The sequence below is a fragment of the Myotis nattereri genome, assembly GCF_964212035.1.
Source record: "Myotis nattereri genome assembly, chromosome: 1".
Taxonomy (NCBI): Eukaryota; Metazoa; Chordata; class Mammalia; order Chiroptera; family Vespertilionidae; genus Myotis; species Myotis nattereri.
The window spans coordinates 3,155,787-3,176,586 of NC_138075.1; the positions used below are offsets into that span (position 1 = coordinate 3,155,787).

The 20,800-nt window shown below is 51.7% G+C and overlaps 1 protein-coding gene across 2 annotated transcripts; it reads left to right on the top strand.

Moving 5' to 3' along the window:
- Positions 1-12,160: 12,160 nt before the first annotated feature.
- On the top strand, positions 12,161-19,174 carry LOC308521133 (interferon alpha-inducible protein 27, mitochondrial-like). Of its 2 annotated transcripts, none has more exons than XM_081093973.1 (6): positions 12,161-12,456; positions 14,101-14,245; positions 15,357-15,485; positions 17,571-17,600; positions 18,363-18,524; positions 18,952-19,174. In XM_081093973.1, the coding sequence occupies exons 2-6, from the start codon at positions 14,137-14,139 to the stop codon at positions 19,026-19,028; spliced, it is 507 nt and encodes a 168-aa protein (XP_080950099.1). In that variant the 5' UTR covers positions 12,161-12,456; positions 14,101-14,136; the 3' UTR covers positions 19,029-19,174. The 2 variants fall into 2 exon arrangements, with proteins under 2 accessions (XP_080950099.1, XP_080950100.1); XM_081093974.1 differs by lacking the exon at positions 12,161-12,456 and adding an exon at positions 12,700-12,772.
- The last annotated feature ends 1,626 nt before the right edge of the window (positions 19,175-20,800 follow it).

A 20,800-nucleotide genomic window follows, 5' to 3' on the forward strand; every position in this document is an offset into this window, starting at 1 on the left:
TGACCCCCTCCGTCTTCTACGTTGTAGCCAAGGTGACCGTTAGCACGAACCCTTCCAGGCCATTTTCCCACTCAGAACCCTTCAGGTGCCTCCAGGATCAAAGCCCAAGTCCTTGCACCGGCCTCTGCCCTGCTCCCCTGTGGGCCCCACACGCACCCTCTCCCTGCTCCTCACACATCCCTAGGGGCTCCCCCGCCCTCCCCTATCTCTGATCTGCACAAAAGGAAACGAGGTAGGGACTCTGCTCAGCCCTGTGTTCTACAAAGGGAAACTGAGGCTTGGAAGACTCAGGTCACATTGCTGTCCACTGCTGAGCCAGAAGTCCAGGTCGGCTGACACCTGAGCCCCGAGCCACACGGCCTTCCTCAGTGAACATTTTTTGAACAGATGCGTTTTAAATAAATCGATTCTTAAACTCACAAAATACCCGAGTTTTAGTAAAGGAAGAAGGTTTGCTCACACACTCACGATAAAAACATCTTCATCCCAGGAGCAGACGATAACCGATGGCTAGGGCATCACACAGCATTTCCCCACTTATTTCACCTGCTGCTCAGCATCTGCGCACTTAGGCACTTAGGAGGCAGGTCGAGGGACCCATCGTCCCTGGTCTGGTCCTGGAACGTGCTGCCTGCCCCGCTGGCTTTGCCCTGGTCTCTCTGATCATTGCCAGGGACATAGCATCGTGTTTTCTCAATGAAAATCCCCATTTCTCAGCCTGAACAGGATCAGTTCCTTATCTTTCTCTGTGAAAGTTCCAGTCAGTTTTTCCAACATGTAGGAGAGGCGGAGAGACTGTACCAGCTGGAAGTCATACAAAAGGGCAAGGGTGGTGAGCCGGCTGCCACCCTCTGTGCCTCCGCTTCCCTTTCTATAGACGTCATCGAACTTCCTCAGCGCGGCCTCCAGAGAGGGAGCTCCGACCTGCACGAGTGAAGCAGACCCAGCCTCATCGCACACACCTGACAATCGTGGCAGCGCGCTCCTCTCAGGGACCCTTCTGTTCAGCCAGCTGAGGCGATTATGCTGAAAGAGTCAGTCCTTTTAACCAGCGCATGGACACACACCTGGTAGGACACTCACGGCCACAGGACACACCCTGTAAGACCCGGTCTGAGTGTGCAGGATTGGCACAGGGCCACGCGGACTGCTGGCTGCAGCCCAGAGCAACCCGCCACAGCACTGGGACCTGCCTGTGAGCCACCCTCTCGCCTTCTCAGTCCAGGGGGACCGCCTCGGCCAGCAGCCGTCTGGCTCCTTGGAAACAGAGCACCGCACATCTGTCTGCAGCGCTGCACATCCCACAGCCCTCATTCTGAAGCGCGGCTGAGCCTGGAGGAGGGGGCGGGAGCAGCACCAGGTGGGGGCGTGGAGCCCTGTGGAAGGGGAAGGCGGGAAGAGATTCACCAAAGATCTTATATGCATACTAGAGGCCCCAGGTGGGGTCCCTCAGCCTACCTGCAGGGATTGGGTTGAAACCAGCAGTCCGACTTGCCCTGAGGGGTCCTGGATTGTGAGAGGGCCCAGGCCAGGCTGAAGGACTCCACTGGTGCACGGGCCTCTAATTATAGTTCAATTTTTTTTCTTGAAATATTAATGTTTATTGCACATAACATGCAAAGATATAAAAGCCTAAGTGACAGTTGGACCAGTGCTATGATGCACAGTGACCACCAGGGGGCAGAGGCTCAACCCACAGGCATGGAAACATGGAACAGGCTGATGAATCTCAGAGGGAAGAGATTCACTGAAGATCTTATATGCATACTAATGGCCCTGTGGGGTCCCTCACTTGGCCTGTGGGGATTGGACATGGCCTGAGGGGTCCCAGATGGTGAGCGGGTGCAAGCCAGGCTGAGGGACCCCACTGGTGCACAAATCTGGGCACCAGGCCTCTAGTTATATTTAAAATTGTTTTTCTTGAAAAAGAGAAAGAAAATGCCAAAGAAATAGAAAATGAAAATAAATAAAATAGAGCTTTGTACATATGTAAAACGAGCAATAGCATTCATGTGGCTGGAGTTACTCGAGCACCTGCAGTGATTCCGACGGGACGTGCACACAGGTCTGCAGACCTGCTATCTGTGGATCCAGGAGCCGAGAGCAGCTCGGGGTGGCCCACGGGCTCGGGACACACTCCGGGCCCCACGAGGACGCCCCTGTCGCCACAGGCCTTGAGCTGAAGGCGGTCCCTGAGTGCGTCATGGCCGGTGTCCGTCCTGCCGCGCGGAGGGCTGCAGCACCAAGCGCACAGTGACCTCCTGGGCCGCGTCCCGTGGATGCCCCACCGGCAGCAGGAGGTCGGGGTCCGTGGCTCTCACTCCCGGTCGGGACTTTCTGTCTGAGCCGAACCCTGTGGCTGAGGAGGATGCGGGTCCGACACCGCAGGCCTTGGGCCCAGGAAGCCCTGGAGCGGCGCCCTGAGCGGGGGCCACACAGGGTAGGGCCGGCGCCGGGTGCAGCGCCCTCTGCAGGGAGGCGGGCGGCCTGGCCGGTGAGGGGGCGTCCTCCTCAGACACAAACCCCGACTAGGAAGGCGCCTCCCGGAGCCGCTGGTGCGGGCAGAGCGGGGTCCGCCGCCCGGAGGACCCGGGGCCTGAGCGGGGCGGTCCTCAGCCCGCGCCCCAGGGCCCCGCAGCCCCCACTCGCCATCTTCCCTGCAGAAGCCTCGAGGCTGCCCTGGCCACGCGCTGCCAGCAGCCACTCTGGTCAGACAGTCCCCACACCTCCATGCTGTTGGCTCCACAGGCGCCTGGCTGACTTCCGGAAGGGGCGGGACTTCCGCGCGGTGGGCGGTACCTGCGAGGGCCCATTGCCGCCCTCTGGTGGCGGGAGGCGGCAGCACAGGGCACTGGCAGCTGCCAGGTGCCTCCTGTTGGAATGCTGAGCCCTGAGCAGGGGCGGCAGGGGGCGCTCTCGCTCCCACAGGAAAGCCCTGCAGGTCCTGGTGCAGAGGCCTCCGCCCTCCCCGCCATGGAGGGGCCCTGCTTGTCCCAGGCGTCATGTTGGCTCACGAGGGCGCATTGATGGGGTGTGTTAGCTGGAAGGAAGCTCAGGAGTGGATGCATGCCACCCTAAGGCAGATGGTGCCGGAGATAATGGACCCTCCCTGGAATTCCCAACAGGTCAACATGCGGACCCCCGTGGCCGGAACTTCCTCAGCTCATGCCCCATGCCCCTCACCAAACACCTGTATAAAAAGAGGTGCCCCCCTCCCTGTTGGCGTGAATTCACTGGCCCTGCCTTTGGGGCTGGTGAGTCTGGCCTGGGGTCACAGATTAAAGCTTCTCTTTCCCTTATCTGACCGGCTTGATTCTCTTTGTTTTCCTATGTCACGAACTTTACAGGGGGTGGGGAGGAGAACATGCCCATAGGGAAATTTGCTTGTGAGCCTGGGCGTGTATTGGCCAGAATTTACGGGAAATTTCTACTGAGCTTGCTGTTCTGAGCCTGGGGTTTCCACTCAACCCCGGGCCTCGTGCCTCCGTGTGCCGTGTGGGGCCTCTTCTGGGGTGTGTTCTGTGCCCCAGATCCATGCGGATGGGACAGAGTGACCATGGCCTTGTTGGGAACAGGGCCTTGGCGGGTGTATCCAGGTCAGTGGGGTCTCAGGGTCTGGGGTGGGTGGGCCCTCACTGCAGTGACACGTGTCCTTATATATTTATTTATTTTTAAAGATTTCCTTTTTTGAAGGTTTTTTTTTTTAAAATTGTTTTATTGCTAAAAGTATTACAAAGGGTATTACATATATCTCCTTTTTTCCCCTGCCCTTGACAATCTCCAGGCCTCCCCTACCCCCCAGTGACTTATGTCCATTGGTTATGCTTATATGCATGCATGTAAGTCCTTCGGTTGATCTCTTACCCCCACCTGCTTCTGCCCCCCTACTCTCCCCGGCCTTCCCTCTGTAGTTTGACAATCTGTTTGAGGCAGCTCTGCCTCTGTATCTATTTTTGTTCATAAGTTTATAACAGTCTTTATTATCCATGAATGAGTGAGGTCATGTGGTATTTTTCCTTCATTGACTGGCTTATTTCACTTAGCATAATGCTCTCCAGTTCCATCCACGCCGTTGCAAATGGTAAGAGTTCCTTCTTTTTTACAGCAGCATAGTATTCCATCGTGTAGATGTACCACAGTTTTCTAATCCATTCATCTACTGATGGGCACTTAGGCTGTTTCCAGATCTTAGCTATGGTGAATTGTGCTGCTATGAACATAGGGGTGCATATATCCTTTCTGATTGGTGTTTCTGGTTTCTTGGGATATATTCCTAGAAGTGGGATCACAGGGTCAAATGGGAATTCCATTTTTAACATTTTGAGGAAACTCCATACTGTCTTCCATAGTGGCTGCACCAGTCTGCATTCCCACCAGCAGTGCATGAGTGTTCCTTTTTCTCCACATCCTCTCCAGCACTTGTCGTTTGCGGATTTGTTGACGATAGCCATTCTGACCCTTGTAAGATGGTACCTCATTGTTGTTTTGATTTGCATCTCTCGGATGATTAGTGACTTTGAGCATGTTTTCAAATGTCTCTTGGCTTTCTGAATGTCCTCTCTTGAAAAGTGTCTATTTAGATCCTTTGCCCATTTTTTGATTGGATTGTTTATCTTCCTTTTGTTAAGTTGTATGAGTTCCCTATAAATTTTGGAGATTAGGCACTTATCAGATACGACATTGACAAATATGTTTTCCCAGGCAGTGGGCTTTCTTGTTGTTTTGTTGATGGTTTCTTTTGCTGTGCAGAAGCTTTTTATTTTGATGTAGCCCCATTTGTTCATTTTCTCTTTAGTTTCAAGTGCCCTAGGAGCTGTATCGGTGAAGAAATTGCTTCGGCATATGTATGAGATTTTGTTGCCTTTGAATTCTTCTAGTATTTTTATAGTTTCCCGTCGTACATTTAAGTCCTTTATCCATTTTGAGTTTATTTCTGTGTATGGTGTAAGTTGGTGGTCTAGTTTCATTTTCTTGAATGTATCTGTCCAATTTTCCCAACACCATTTATTGAAGAGACTATCTTGACTCCACTGTATGTTCTTGCCTCCTTTGTCAAATATTAATTCAGCATATTGGTTTGGGCCGATTTCTGGGCTCTCTATTCTATTCCATTGATCTGTATGTCTGTTCTTGTGCCAGTACCAGGCAGTTTTGAGAGCTGTGGCTTTGTAATACAGCTTGATATCTGGTATTGAGATCCCACCTACTTTGTTCTTTCTCAGGATCGCTGCAGCTATTCGGGGTCGTTTTTTATTCCAGATGAATTTTTGGAGAGTTCATTCTAGATCTGTGAAGTATGCCATTGGTATTTTAATGGGAAGTGCGTTGAACTTATAGATTGCTTTGGGTAGTATGGACATTTTAATGATGTTGATGCGACCAATCCATGAACACAGTGTGTTCTTCCACCTGTTTATATCTTCCTCTATCTCTTTTTTCAACGTCCTGTAGTTTTCTGAGTAGAAGTCTTTTACCTCTTTAGTTAAGTTTATTTCTAGGTAGCTTAATATTTTTGGTGTGATGGTAAATGGGATTATTTTTTTAGTCTCTCTTTCTGAAAGTTCACTATTGGTGGATAGAAATGCCTTAGATTTCCTGGGGTTAATTTTGTATCCTGCTACATTGCCAAATTCATGTATTCAGTTTAGTAGTTTTTTCATGGAGTCTTTAGGGTTTTGTCTGTATAATATCATGTCGTCTGCAAATAAGGACAGTTTTACTTCCTCTTTTCTAATTTGGATGCCTTTTATTTCTTCTTCTTCTCTAATTGCAATGGTTAATACTTCCAGTATTATGGTGAACAGGAGTGGGCATCCCTGTCTTGCTCCTGTTCTTAGGGGAAATGGTGTTAATTTTTGTCCATTGAGTATGATATTGGCTGTGGGCTTGTCATGTATGGCTTTTATTATGTTGAGGTATTATCCTTCTATTCCTCCCTTGCTGAGAGTTTTTATCAAAAATGGGTGTTGGATTTTGTCAAATGCTTTTTCTGCATCAATTGATATGACTATGGTTTTTTTCTTTCAATTTGTTTATGTGATGTATCACGTTTATTGATTTGCGGATATTGTACCATCCTTGCATCCTTGGGATAAAGCCTAATTGGTCATGGTGTATGATCTTTCTGATGTACTGCTGGATCCGATTTGCTAAGATTTTGTTGAGGATTTTGGCATCTATGTTCATGAGGGATATTGGCCTGTAATTCTCTTTCATTGTGTTGTCTTTCCCTGGTTTTGGTATTAGGGTGATGCTGGCTTCATAGAATGAGCTTGGAAGTGTTCCTTCCTCTTGAATTTTTTGTAGTAGTCTGAGGAGGATAGGTTTTAGTTCTTCCTTGAATGTTTGGTAAAACTCCCCTGTGAAGCCATCTGGTCCTGGGCTTTTGTTTGCTGGAAGCTTTTTGATGACTGCTTCAATTTCTTCCATAGTTATTGGCCTATTGAGATTTTTGGATTCTTCCTGATTGAGTTTTGGAATGTTGTATTTTTCTAGGAATTTGTCCATTTCCTCCTGGTTGTCTAGTTTGTTGGAGTAGAATTGTCCATAGTATTTTTTAACAATCATTTGTATTTCTGTGGGGTCTATTGTTATTTTGCCTCTATCGTTTCTGATTTTGTTTATTTGGGTCCTCTCTCTTTGCTTCTTGATGAGCCTGGCTAGAGGTTCATCAATCTTGTTTATCCTTTCAAAGAACCAGCTCTTGGTTTCATTGATTTTCTGTATTGTTTTTTTGGTCTCTGTGTCATTTATTTCTGCTCTAATCATTATTATCTCCTTCCCTCTGCTCACTCTGGGGTTTTCTTGTTGCTCTCTTTCTAATTCTTTGAGATGTAGAGTTAGATGATTTACTACCATTTTTCCTTGTTTTTTTGAGATAGGCCTGTAGAGCTATAAACTGCCCTCGCAGGACTGCTTTCATTGTGTCCCATAGGTTTTGGAATGTTGTGTTTTCATTGTCATTAGTTTCCAGGATGTTTTCAATTTCTTCTTTGATTTCATTGGTAACCCAATCAATATTTAATAACATGCTATTCAGCTTCCAAATGTTTGAGTATTTTGGGTTGTTTTTATTACAGTTTATTTCTAATATTATGCCATTGTGGTCTGAGAATATGGTTGGTATGATTTCAATCTTCTTGAAATTGGGGAGACTTTGTTTGTGACCCAATATGTGGTCTATTTTTGAATATGTCTTATGAGCACTTGAGTAGAATGTATATTCCGTGGCTTTGGGGTGAAGTGTTCTGAAGATGTCAATTAAGTCCATCTGATCTAGTGAGTCATTTAGGATTGCTGTTTCTTTGCTGATTGTTTGTCTAGAGGATTTATCCAGTGATGTCAGTGGTGTATTAAAGTCCCCTACTATGATTGCATTGTTGTCAATCTCTCCTTTGATATCTTCCAGTTTTTTTTATGTATTGGGTGCTCCTGCATTGGGTGCATATATGTTTATCAGAGTTATATCTTCTTGTTGTATTGATCCCTTTAGTATTATGAAGTGGCCTTCCTGATCTCTTGTTATGGCCTTCACTTTGAGGTCTATTTTGTCCGATATAAGCATTGCTACCCTAGCTTTCTTTTCCTTTCCATTTGCCTGAAAGGTATTTTTTCCATCCCTTCACTTTCAGTCTGTGTGAGTCCCTTCTTCTGAGGTGGGTCTCTTGTAGACAGCAAATGCCTGTGTCATGTTTTATTATCCATTCAGCCACTCGATGTCTTTTGGTTGGAGCATTTAGTCTGTTTATGTTTAAAGTTATTGTTGAAAGGTACTTGTTTGTAGCCATTTCTTTTTTGGGTTGCTGTTTTCTTTCTGAGCTTTTTATTTCTTCTTTTTTCACCAGTCCCTTTAGCATTTCTTGCATTGCTGGCTTGGTGGTGATAAACTCCCTTAGCCTTTTTTTGTCTGTGAAACGTCTTATTTCCCCTTCAATTTTGAATGATAGCCTTGCTGGATAGAGTATTCTTGGATTCAGTCCTTTGCTTTGCATCACTTTGTAAATTTCCGTCCATTCTTTTCTGGCCTGATGTGTTTCTGTTGAGAAATCATTTGATAATCTAATGGGAGAGCCCTTGTATGTAACTTTCCGTCTCTCTTGCAGCCTTTAAGATTCTCTCTTTGTCCTAAACATTTGCCATGGTAATTATGATGTGTCTTGGTGTTGGTCTTTTCGGGTTCACCTTGTTTGGGTCTCTCTGTGCTTGTGTGACTTTTTTCTTCCCCACCTCAGGGAAGTTTTCTGATATCATTTCTTCATATAGGTTTTCTAAGTCTTGTTCGTCTTTCTGTTGTTCTGGCACCTCTATTATTCGTATGTTGTTTTGTTTCATGTTGTCCCATAGCTCCCTTAGGCTCTCCTCCTGTCTTTTAATTTTTTTCTCCAAGTGCAGTACAGTTTGGGTGTGTTTTGTTTCCCTGTCTTCTAATTCGCTAATTCAGTCCTCTGCTTCTCCTAGTCTACTGTTGAAACTTTCAATGGTGTTTTTTATTGCTGCTATATCACTCTTCATTTCTTCTTGGTTCTTAAATAATTTATTGATTTTTTTATCTGTTTCTTTTTGCTTCTTGCATAAGTTGTTGATTTTTTCTTCCATCCGGTTTATGCACTCTAGGACCCTTAATCTGAATTCTTTTTCTGTTATGCTGCATGCCTCGGTTTCACTTAGCTGATTTTCTGGTGAGTCCTCCTTTTCTTTCCTTTGGGGGTTTCTTTGTCTACCCATATTTGATCTCACCGACATATCTAGATGTTGAGTTGTTCAGTGGCTGCTCCCTGGGTGGCAGTGGCTCCTCGGGCTGTGGTTGCTCCTCGGGCAGTTGTGGTAGCAGCTGCTCCTCAATTGGCAGCAGCTCCTGTGGTGGGTGCTGTTCACCGCTGTGGTGGCTCCTCTGGCTGGTGGGGGGAGGCTTCTCACACAGCTGCTGTTCCTCAGACAGAGGGTGTGGTGATCAGGAGGCTGCTGTTCTTTCAGATTTCCTTTTTTAAGAAGATGTATTTTTTATGGATTTCTGGTAGGAAGGGAGAGGAAGAGAGAGAAACCTTAATGTTGAGATTGAATCACTGATTGGCTGCCTCCTTTATGCTCTCTACTGGGGAATGACCCCCCTACCCCATAAGGGCTTCCTCTGAGGGAAGACTGGGCCTCTAAAGGCTGTCTATGGGGAAAGTATCAACCATGCATGGGAATAAGCAGCCATACATTCTGGGGAGAGTGATGGAGAAGGGGGTTAGAAGGGATTCTCAGGTTGTGTTCATTGTATGTGTATCCTTTGAGTTCTTGACAGAGTTGTAGGCAAATAAGTATTTGCTGTATTATCTACCAGAGGCCTGCTGCATGGATTCGTGCACTGGTGGGGTCTGTCAGCCTGGCCTGTGCCTTCTTGCAATCCGGGAATCCTCAGGGGATGTCAGACTGCTGGTTTCGGCCTGATTCCCTCAGGCCATGGCCCAAAACTGGCAGTCTGACATCCCCCGCGGGATGTAGTAGTGCACAAAGTAGCAGGCAGCTGGGGAGGAGCCCAAGCCCAGGCTGGGCATTGGGCTGTTCCCACTCATCCTGGCTCCGCTGTGCCTGCCGCCACTGCTGCTTGGTAAGCTCGCTGAGCAGTGCTCCCGCTGTGGGAGCACACTGACCACCAGGGGGCAGCTCTTGCATTGAGCATCTGCCCTCTGATGGTCCGTGCGCATCATAGCGACTGATCGACTGGTTGTTTGGTCATTTGGTAGCTGGGTCACTTAGGCTTTTATATATATAGATAGCTTTTTGGATGCCTGAGAATATTTGCTATTCTGTACGGTGCGTATTTTAGGAGCAGCTGTAAGGTAAGAAAGAGGAGAGCAGATGTGCAAGTCTCTTTCAACAATTTGCTGTGATGGCAGCAGAGACATTGACTGGCACTTTTTTAAAATATATTTTATTGATTTTTTACAGAGAGGAAGGGAGAGGGATAGAGAGTCAGAAACATCGATGGGAGAGAAACATCGATCAGCTGCCTCCTGCACACCTCCCACTGGGGATGTGCCCACAACCAAGGCACATGCCCTTGACCCGAATCGAACCCGGAACCCTCCAGTCCGCAGGCCGATGCTCTATCCACTGAGCCAAACCAGTCATGGCACATTGACTGGCACTTGGTGAGGGCTTGGGGTCAGAAAGCTATTAGGATGTTGCTCTCTATAGTGACTAATTTCCCCTTGTTACCGTAAAAGCATTCCAACCTGTAAGAATTTTTTTGTGAGTTTATTTGAGCCAAACTGTCAATAATTGCCAGGAAGCAGAATCTCAACATATTGGGATAATATCCAGAGACTGGCAGTTTTTCACCTCGTTTTATACAGTGCAATCAAAGGTGGAGATGTAAGTGGATTGCATGAAATCCACTGGTGCTAGATTAGGGGGCGGGTGGGAGAAAGCAAAGCAGGGAGACCTCTGGGATTGGATAAAAAATAAAGTTTCAGACACACACTTCTTTTACTTAGGTGGGTGCAGGATAGTTAACAGTCAACAGTTAACTCAATAACAATGAGGGGATGTGTGGTCTCGCAGAGTGGTGCTGTGCTTTGATGGATCCGGAAAAAGGGAAAGTTCTGTGACATTCCAACGATATGCCATCATGGAAGCAAAAAGACAGTACTGCAGAGGGGGCCAGTTCACTGTCCCTCAAACTGCTGGAGGGCCAGACTATAGTTTAAAAAAAAACTATGAACAAATTCCTATGCACACTGCCGGCCGCATGTGGCCCGCAGGCCATAGTTTGAGGACGCCCGGACAATAGGTTCAGTTCAGGTAAAGACTGACCTTTGTCAGGGAAGATACCGGCCTAGGACGTGACTACCCGCCATAACTGCTTTTAGTTAAAGTTTTCATTCCAGACCATCCTTTGAGGTTACTTTAGGACTTTGAGTTTGCAAGGCCGCCAGGCAGGCCTCCTTCTGGGCGGAACTGCTTTATAAACACCCGAGCCAGACCAGGAACACAGCCAAGCTCAGTTCAACGTTTCTGGGGATTCAGGACAGAGAGCAGCTTCAGTACAAGATCCAAGCCTTGGACTTGGAAGAGAGGATGAAATCCGAGGAGCTGGGGTAGTTTCCCCGAAGCCCTGGATGGAAGGCAGAGGTTATGGACAGAGGATCTGGCAGTTGGTGGAGTTGACATTGGAAAGATAATTCTTTTGTGATTGCATCTAACTTCTTGATGAACTACGAAGTGATCATCTGAGAGTGAGCTGGGAAGAGATGGTGACAGAAGCTCTAGAAGTTGCATTTACTCTTGAGAGTTTGTAGGATTGCTGGATAAAACTCATACCCCACATGCTGGCCGGGCGTCCTTCCACCCAGAAGTGAGTTAAGCCTCAGCACCTGCTGTGAACCCCCTGCAGAACCAGGGTGGGCGTTGTTAGGATGTTGAGACTGATGATGCCACACACACACTTTCAGTGTGCGAATTAGCGCACTCTCTGGTGTTGAAAGTACCTGATGGGGGGTGTGCTGGTGGGAGGGGTGTGGATTCCTGAACAGGGAAGCAAATGAAAATAACATGTTCCGGTGTGAGTGTGCGAGTGTGCGTGCGCACGTGTGTGTGAAAAGAAAAAAAAAAAGAAAATAACATGTTCCTGTCACACTGCCCATGCTGAATATTGACATGGAAAGGACAGGCATTTCCATCTGTTCTCCACGCAGCAGGCAGAGGGAACCTGACCTAGTCATTCCCTGCGTAGCTTCCCAGGTTGCTCAGCGCGCAAGATCCAGTCCTGGCAGGGGCTTGCGAGGCCTCACACAAGCCTGGCTCCCCCTTAACTTCTCACCTCACTTCCTGCCTCCCTCCCTCTTCCTCTCATACCTGGACTCTACCTCCTTTTGCTTCAGGAAGTCTTCAAATCGCACTCGGTATATTCAGTTCTTAACTTATTTGCTCTTCCCTGACAGCTGTAGCTCCAGGAGGACACATGGGTGGTCTAGTTTGACCCTGCTCTGACTCCATACCTAGACCCACCGCCACGTGGTGGGCCTTCAGTACAGGTTTTTGGAAGAACTGAACATCTGTCCGTTGCACGGATGAATGCTTTTCTGAAAACCATCTTCTTGTCTCCATTAGAAGTTAATGTTTACCCTTTTATTATATGACTTTTATCTCATTTCTTATGATCCTTACTACGCAGAGTGCACATCCCATCCCCGAATTGAATGATGAAGTGTCCTCCGTTACGGACAGTGGCGGACCCACGGCCGGATCCCACACCTGCAGCAGGGCCCGCCCCGACTGGGAGAGGGAAACACTGGGACGCAGTTTCAGTTTCTTGTAAAACAAATGCAGTTTCAGTTTCCTGTAAAAGGAAACTTATCTCATTTGCTCTCTGCATCCCTGGGGGCGAGGCTGCTCCGCCTCCTGGATGTTGTCACAACTCAAACCCTCCGGCAGAGTCAGTTCTGCATTTCAGAGGATCCTCTTCTCTAGGTAAGACATGGACAGCGGGCAGAGGGCTGCTCCTTCCATGGCCCTCCACCTGGGATGGCCTGTGGGCTCAGGGAGTGGAGTGCAGACCCTGTGGGTCCACTCACAGAACACCTTGTTTCTCATCAGAGAAAAGGGGGGGAGGGGCTCCAGCCCCCAGCTGCCCCCCCAGGATCTAGGACTCTGGGGACTCCGCCTCCTCCATTCCTGGGTGGGGGGTGCGACAGGCGGGGAGAAGTGGGGGAAGAAGCCAGTTAGGCTTAGAAGGAAGCAGATCAGAGCCACGCCAAGCTGGAGCTTTGGGAGCAGCTGAACCAGGGTTGGTGGCACTTTTTTTCTTTTTTTAATATATTTTTATTGATTTCAGAGAGGAAGGGAGAGGGAGAGAGAGATAGGAACATCAATGATGAGAGAGAATCATTGATCAGCTGCCTCCTGCACATCCCCTATGGGATCGAGCCCACAACCGGAGCATATGCCCTGGACTGGAATCGAACCTGGGCCCTTTAGTCCATAGGCTGACGCTCTATCCACTGAGCCAAACCAGCTAGGGCTCCATGGCACTTTCGCATAAAGTCCTTGTAACCTTGGGTGAATCCCTCATCCTCTCTGTGCCAGACAATGTTTTCTCATTTGTAAAAGGCAGATGGTGCCCTAACCGGATTGGCTCAGCGATAGAGTGTCAGCCTGTGGACTCAAGGGTCCCAGGTTTGATTCCGGTCAAGGGCATGTACCTTGGTTGCGGGCACATCCCCAGTAGGAGGTGTGCGGGAGGCAGCTGGTCGATGTTTCTAACTCTCTATCCCTCTCCCTTCCTCTCTGTAAAAAAATCAATAAAATATATTTTTTAAAAGTATATATATATAATAATAAAAGCATAATATGCTAATTAGGCCAGAGGTCCTTCTGGACGACCTTCCGGATGAGCCTGGGCTGCCAGGGCCGCAGCTGCGGGGTCCAAGCCCCTTGCATGAATTTCGTGCATCTGGCCTCTAGTATACATATAAAAGGCAGATGGCGATCTCCTTACCATTGTGCCAGTGGAGGGATTGCATCAGAGCGGGAGCCCAGAGTAACATTTCAAAGTGGAATTGGTTCTGGTTTTCTTTTTCTGTTTTTTCTGTGTTTTTTTTTTAAAATATGTTGTTACTGATTTCAGAGAGGAAGGGGGATGGAGAGAGATAGAAACATCAGTGATAAAAGAGAATCATGGGTGGGCTGCCTCCTGCACGCCACACACTGGGGATCGAGCCCCAAACCCGGTCATGTGCCCTGACTGGGAACCAAACTGTGATCTGCTGGTTCCTAGGTCGACCCTCGGTCAGCCAGCCGGGCTGATTTTCTCATTTCTCATGGCGCCTTTAAGTGGCCCCGTGGAGACTGAAGGGAGTTCTAGAAATATCTAAGGAGTCAATGTGCTGTCAGGCGGAAGGAAGCCGCCCGCCTGGGGAAATAAAATCTACCCCGTCCACTTCACCCTCCACTTCCATCCCCCCAATTCCCAGCCCTGGACCCTTTCCAGGCCTGCTGCCCCCCAAGCTCAGAGAAACCTCTCAACTACCCCTCCCCCAGCCCCTGTAGAGGCGGGGGGAGGGGGGGGGGAAACCCCAGTTCCAGTGTCCCTGTCCCTGACGCAGCTTCTTGCAGGTTTGGCTCCCCTGAGTGCTTATTGCTCTGTGCGCCATGGCAGGCATCTTGGCCTCTTCCGTCGTCGCCAAGATCCTGTCCGCAGCGAGCCTGGCCAAAGCCGGGGCGGCCTCCAGCAGTGTCCTGGCTGGGCTGTCATCCATGGGTGAGCTCCTGGGAGGGCCGGAGCGGCAGGAGGCAGCTGGGGAGGAGGGCCCGCGAGCGTCCTTCCTGCTCAGGGCCCCACGGGGAGGGTCAGAGGGGCGTTACCTGCGGGGCTTCCCGCTGGGGGTGTGTCCTGGCCGGTGAAGGGGCAGGCTCGGGGTCTGGGTGCCCTCCCCACTGGGCCCAGACCGAGGGGACCCTGCCTGGGCCCCGCTCCCTGGCTCTCATTTCCCTCGGGTTCACCCCCAGAACTCACCTCCTTTAGTTACGTTGTTTTTAAATTAAATTTTATTTTTATTTTTATTATTTTTTAATCCTTACCTGAGGATATTTTTCCATTGATTTTTAGAGAGTGGGAGAGGGAAAGACAGAGAGAAATATTGATGTGAGAGAAACACACCGATTGCTTGCCCCTGCACGAGCCCTGACCAGGGTCTGGGTGGGTGAGGAGCCTGCCCTTGACCAGAATCGAACCCGGGACCCTTCAGTCCGGGGCCGATGCTCTATCCACTGAACCACACCGGCCAGGGCGTCACCTCCTTTAGTTTTCTTATCTCTGCATCCCGCCTTGCGTAGCAGTTCGCCATGTGGGGTCTCAGATCCAGGGCGCCGGTGTTAGCAGAACTCTTCGGTTCGGGCCTATTTTTTTTGTTAGTTCGTGTGAGCCCCTCTTGGGATTATTTCTTATTTTGCTGTTTATCTTCTCCTTTGTTCCCCCCACCCCCTACCCCAAGGTCAGCCTTTCTAATATGTTCCATGTGTGTCTGTTTTTCAAGGTATGTTTTTGCAGAATGTGTATTTTCTGTTTGCATGTGTTCTCCTTTACTTATTGAATAATGGCTATCTCCCTCGGTGTTTTTTTTTGTTTTTTTGGGGGTTTTTTTTTTGCATGAAAAACGATGTTTCTGAGATCTGTCAGTATCGCGAGGCGAGCCTCCGACCTCGCTTCCACCTGCGGCCCGGGGGGCGGATGTGCGCTCACCCACACTGACCTTTCTCTCCACCCCCCACCCGCCCAAAGACCTGGCGTGACATGGGGGGAAGGCGGCCACGGGGCCCCTGGCCCCGGCCTGACGCTGGCCCCTGTGCACTCACCCCGTCTTCTTCCTCAGGGCTCACCGTGTCATCCAAAGCCGCCCTGGGCTCCGCCGCATCCTCCCTGGGGTCCATGCTGGGGGCGCTGCAAGCCTCCTCCCTGCTGGCATCCCCCGTGGCAGCCGTGACCGCTAGCCCCCTCGGAGGTAACTGGCTTGGCCAGCAGACACCCTCCCTGGCGCCCTTCCCCGGTCCTCCTGTTGGTGAGGAACAAGGAGGACTCCTCAGCTGATGATGAAAAAGAAGGATAGCTGGGTTTTCCCAAACACGAGCCCAGTGGCCAGGCTTAGCATCCGCGGTTGATCAAGTGGTTGAATTCTCATAACTACCCCCGACAAAGATAAATTGATAATATTGTCCTTTATTTACAAATGAGGAAACCTTCGTGGCCCTGGCCGGTAGCTCAGATGGTGAGAGTGCCACGGTTGTGGGTTCGATCCCCAGTCAGGGCACATGTAAGAATCAACCAATGAATGCATCCATCTATAAGTAGAAGAACGAACTGATGATTTTCTCTCTCTCTCTCTCTCTCTCTCTCTCTCTCTCTCTCTCTCTCATCAATTAAAAAATTTTTTTTTAAAGAAAAAAGGAAATAAGCCATTGTGCAGGAGCCCACGCAGGAAAGGGCCAGGCCCTGGGGAGCTTAAGTAGAAAGGAAATGCAGGTGACCATGGTGGGGGTGCGGGCGGGGGGAGGGCGCCTCAAGGCAGGTTGCAAGCAGCACCCTTCCCCCTGGGCCTTCTGATATCGGGGAGGATGCAGAAGTGGTAAGTGGGGCAGTAAGTTTCTCCGTGACCTTGTTCTGGGAAGAGAAGCACATTTCAAGGCCAAGGCCCTGAAGGAGAACCAGGGTCCGATAAAGTAAATTTCCTCCTGTCCCAACTTGCCTTCTGCCCGTGGGAGGGGGGCCGGCAGAGCCGGTGCGGTGGGAGCGGAGCCAGGCCAGGTGGGAGGTCGCTGTCGGATATCAGAGGCCAGGGGTGGCCACGGCTGGGCCTCACCCCCCTGCTGAGCAATAATGTGAAGCAGCAAATCCTTTCTAACTGGGCTCTTAGTTTTTTTGTGTGTTTTTTAAAATATGTTTATTCATTTCAGAGAGAGGAAAGGAGAGGGAGAGAGAGATAGAAACATCGATGAGAGAGAAATATCATCCATCAGCTGCCTCCTGCACGCACCCTATTGGGGATCAAGCCCACAGTCTGGGTATGTACCCTTAACTGGAATCGAACCCAGGACCCTTCAGTCTGCAGGCCGATGCTCTAACCACTGAACCAAACCAACTAAGGCCAAAAAATATATATACTAGTACATTGTAAAAGTAATAATATGATCTAGTGCTAAGTAGCTCTAGCCACAGGGGAGCAAGGACGAGTTCTGGTTGGGAGGGTCTGGGTGGCTGCCTGGAGGAGAGGGCAAGTCAGGCCCCGAAGAACCCAGAGCATTCACTCATCCAAGCGTTCCCCAGTGCTGCCTGATGTCAGCCATTCTCTCTCCGCCAGGACTGACTGCCGGCTGAGGAGCCGGTATACTTCTCCACTAAGCAAACATCAACCCCGATTTAGATGAACTAACATCCTGCCCAAACTACCGTGCCCTAAGTCACTTGGCCGTTGTCAGGAGCCCGCACAGGAAGGGCCAAGCCTGGGAGCTCCAGTAGAAAGGAAATGCAGGGGCCCAGCACCCTCCCCCTGGGCGACCACTGGGGGAGAGGGGGGGCGGGCGCCTCAAGGCAGGTTGCAAGCAGCACCCTTCCGCCTGGGCCTTCTAGAGCAGTGGTTCTCAACCTTGGCTGCACATTAGAATCACCTGGGAATCTTTTAAAACCCTGATTTCTGGGCCTCGTCCTCCGGAAATTCTGTTTCTTTATGGCTAATGCTCTGGCCCCACCCCATAACAAAGAAACAGAATTTCCGGAGGATGAGGCCCAGAAATCAGGGTTTTAAAAAGATTCCCAGGTGATTCTAATGTGCAGCCCAGGTTGAGAACCACTGTTCTAGAGGATCGCAACCCTCGCCCAGCTCAGGGCTGTGAAGCTGCCCCTCTCCGAAACCCCACTTCTCAGAGTGAAGACGGGGGGGGGGGGGAGGGGTGTGGGGGTGTCAGGCAGGGTCATTCCTTCCTGTGTCCCCACCTGGGGCAGCCCCTCCCTGTCGGTGGTCGGTGGCCCTGGGCTCCGGGATGGAAGGGAGGCCAGGGTGGACCTTCTCACAGAATGTCCTTTTGGTTTCCAGTCAAGGTTGCCGTGGCTGTGGCCGGAGGAGGTAAGTTTCTTTAGGGAAAGGACTCAAGTCCCCGTCCCCAGATTCTGGGACTTGGGAGCGCCCAGCCTTGTGCGTGCTCAGGTTGGCCCGGCCTCCCCTATGCCAGGGAAGGAGATGGAAGGACGGAGAGAGGAGCAGGAAGCCAGGGTCCAGGAACAAGAAACAGGGATCTGGAGCAAGAGAGCCTGGAGGCTGGGGCGGAGGCAGCCCCATGGGGCCTGTGCCCTCAGGGCAGAGCAGCCCGGGTGCGACTTGGAGGTCTCTGAGAATGCACGCCTCTGAGCTCCCACTTCTTCCCTATCACGGGGCCCATGCTGCCCCTGCAGCTGTGGGAGGGTTACCGAGGCTGAACCGTGTGTGCCCCGAGGTCCCAGGCTTTTGACTGCTCCTGGGGACGCCGCCCTGGAGCTGCTGGCTCATGGGGGGCCCTGGGTGCGGGGCTGACCATCCTGGACACCTCCTCAGCCAAGACAGGAGCTGGAGGCCGCGCCCCAGGCCTGCAGCACACTAATGGGGACCCTGAGACCCAAGAACAGGGCTCTCCCACGGGCGGTTCTGCTGCAGACCTAAGCCGGGCCCAGCCCCGTTCCCAGCGACCCCACCTGCTCTCCCCACCTGTCCTGTGGCTGCTGGCCAGGCCCAGTCTTTCCCAAGTTCAGAGTTCACCCCTTCCCCCACCCCCTTGAGACCCCCCAAGCTTGTGTGTGTGGGGGGGTCCATTTCCCTGAGTGTGGCCTTGACCCAGCTCCTCTCCCTGGACAGCCGTGACTGTGGGCGCCGTGCCCGTGGTTTTGGGCGCCGTGGGCTTCACTGGGGCAGGAATCACCGCCTCCTCCCTGGCAGCCAAGATGATGTCGGTGTCCGCCATCGCCAACGGGGGCGGTGTTGCCGCTGGCAGCCTGGTGGCTACTCTGCAGTCTGTGGGTAAGGGTCCCCGGTGGGGCGAGAAGGACGAGGGCCTCAGAGGGTCCAGCCCAGTCCTAGCCCAGTGAGCCTCGGTCTCTGTGCCTGTGTCACCTTCCGGGTCCTCTCGCTGGAGGGGGGAAGGAGCCCTGGCCTGGGCTGTTGGGCTCCGTGGGCTCTGCCCAAAGGGTTTGCTGAGTAACTTGGAGCGTCTTCACCCCACGTGGGGCCCAGCCCCTCCCAGCTCTCATGGTGACCCTGGAGTGCACCCCCCTGGGGAGCTGCCTGCAGCAGCCCGCCCAGAGCAGAGGTCCTGGGAGGTGGGAAACCCAGGAGGGTGCTGGCTGGGGGTGTGGGCCTCAGGCCCCCCTGAGAGGCCCGCTCCGGCATCTCTGGCCCCTCGGAGCTGTCCCTGGGCCCTCTCTGCTCAGCCCTGCTTCTTCCGCAGGAGCAGCCGGGCTGTCCCTGTCGTCCAAAGTCATCCTGGGCACCACTGGGTCCGCCCTGGTGTCCCTGGTGGTTTAGCTTCCTGCCACTCCAGTGCGGAGAAGAGGAACAGGGGGGGCCCTGCCCCCCAGCCCGATGCAGTGGGTCCAGACCCGGGGTGACGGTGTGCCACATCCTGCACCCCCCGAAAGAAATAAAGAATAAAAACGAGGTGTTGCCACCCGTGTCGGATTCCTTCCTTCTCGCTGCAGTCAGGTAGGGGAAGCCTCACTTCACTTTCCGAGCCCCATGGTGTTGGGGTGCCGAGCCCCATGGTGTTGGGGTGCCGTGAGCTGGAAGGAACCTAAATGGGAAGCCTGGATGCGGCCCCTGCCCAGCTTGACTCTGAATGTGGCCCCGGCTGCCGGTCGGCTTCTCTGTGGGCCTGCGTCGGCCTCTCCGGGTGGGGAGCTGACCTCCAGGAGCTCTAAGCCCCAGCCGGGACGGTGCTGGCTCAGGTGTGCAGAGCAGGGAAGTGGGACAGCAGGGCATCCTGTTTGGAGCTGCTTGTGTGAAAGCCAGACTCTCATTTGCACAGTCGCCCACGCCTGGCCTCTGATGTCCGACGGCGACCTCCCACGTGGCCTGGCTCCGCTCCCACCGCACCCGCTCTGCCCGGTCGCTGCCCCCGCGGGCCGGCCCCCCTCCCACGGGCAGAAGGCAAGTTGGGACAGGAGGAAATTTACTTCATCGGCTCTGGTTCTCCTTCAGGGCCTTGGTCTTGAAATGTGCTTCTCTTCCCAGAACAAGGTCGTGGAGAAACTTACTGTTAAGCCCGGATCCCCCCAGAGCATAGAAAGTTCACTGGCGTTGATTCACAAACCTTTTCCCCAACTCTGAGCAAGTGCCGTGGGCCAGGGCCCCTGCTGGGTGCCAGGGAACCCCTCCTTTTCCTAGGCAGTGATCCTGGTCCGCTGGGGGGATGGACCACCAGGCACGGCCCCCTGAGGGGGCATTGCTGGAGGGGTGCCCAGGGGAAGGCAGGTAACAGCGGGGTCTTCGAGCATGCAGCTGCTGCAACAAATATCACAAAGACTGGGTGGGGGATGAATAATAGACATTTACGTCTCCCAGGCCTGGAGGCTGGGACGTCAAAGACCAAGGCACCGGCAGATAGGTGCCTGGTGAGGGCCTGCTTCCTGGACAGCCATCTTTTCGGGTGTCCTCCCCTGAGAAAAGGGGCATTCGATTCCAGTCAGGAGGGCTCCACCCCCATCATAGGCACTTCCCAAGGCCATCACCTTGGGATCTGGGGCGAGGAGGGGGCGGGGCACAACATTCAGACCACAGCAGGCATGCTGGGAAAGGGAGCTTGCACTCGGTCCTCAGAGTTTGAGAGGCACGGAGGGTTTTCATCATGACGGTGACCCAGTTGCTGACCTCACACCCTGCACACTCCACCCTGGGCCCTCCGGCAGCCTAACGGGATCTGTTTCCAACAACAACTAAACCTGCGAGTCCAGTGGACATGTCAGAAAGTTAAAGAACTCAGCTGTGTCCTCACGTGGCTCCTATTTGGATCGTGATGCCTGGTTGCTATGCAGCCATAAAAATAAAGCCCTTGGGGTATTTTTTTTTTTTTAAATCCTCACCAGAGGATACTTTTCCATTGTTTTTACAGGGGGTGGGAGAGGGGGGGAAGAAAGGAAGATTGATGCCCCCACTGGGGGTGGGGAGCGGAACCTGCAACCCAGGTACGTGCCCTTGACCAGGAATCAAACCCTCAACCCTTCAGTGTGCAGGCCACAGCTCTAGCCAGTGAGTACACTGGCTAGCCGCCCGTCCCCCTCCCCCCCACCCCCCTACCCTGC

Coding starts and splice junctions, on each gene's coding strand:
- LOC308521133 (XM_081093973.1), top strand. CDS start 14,137: ATGGCAGGCATCTTGGCCTCTTCCGTCGTCGCCAAGATCCTGTCCGCA. Junction 14,246..15,356: donor GGCTGGGCTGTCATCCATGG/GTGAGCTCCTGG, acceptor CTTCTTCCTCAG/GGCTCACCGTGTCATCCAAA. Junction 15,486..17,570: donor GACCGCTAGCCCCCTCGGAG/GTAACTGGCTTG, acceptor TTTGGTTTCCAG/TCAAGGTTGCCGTGGCTGTG.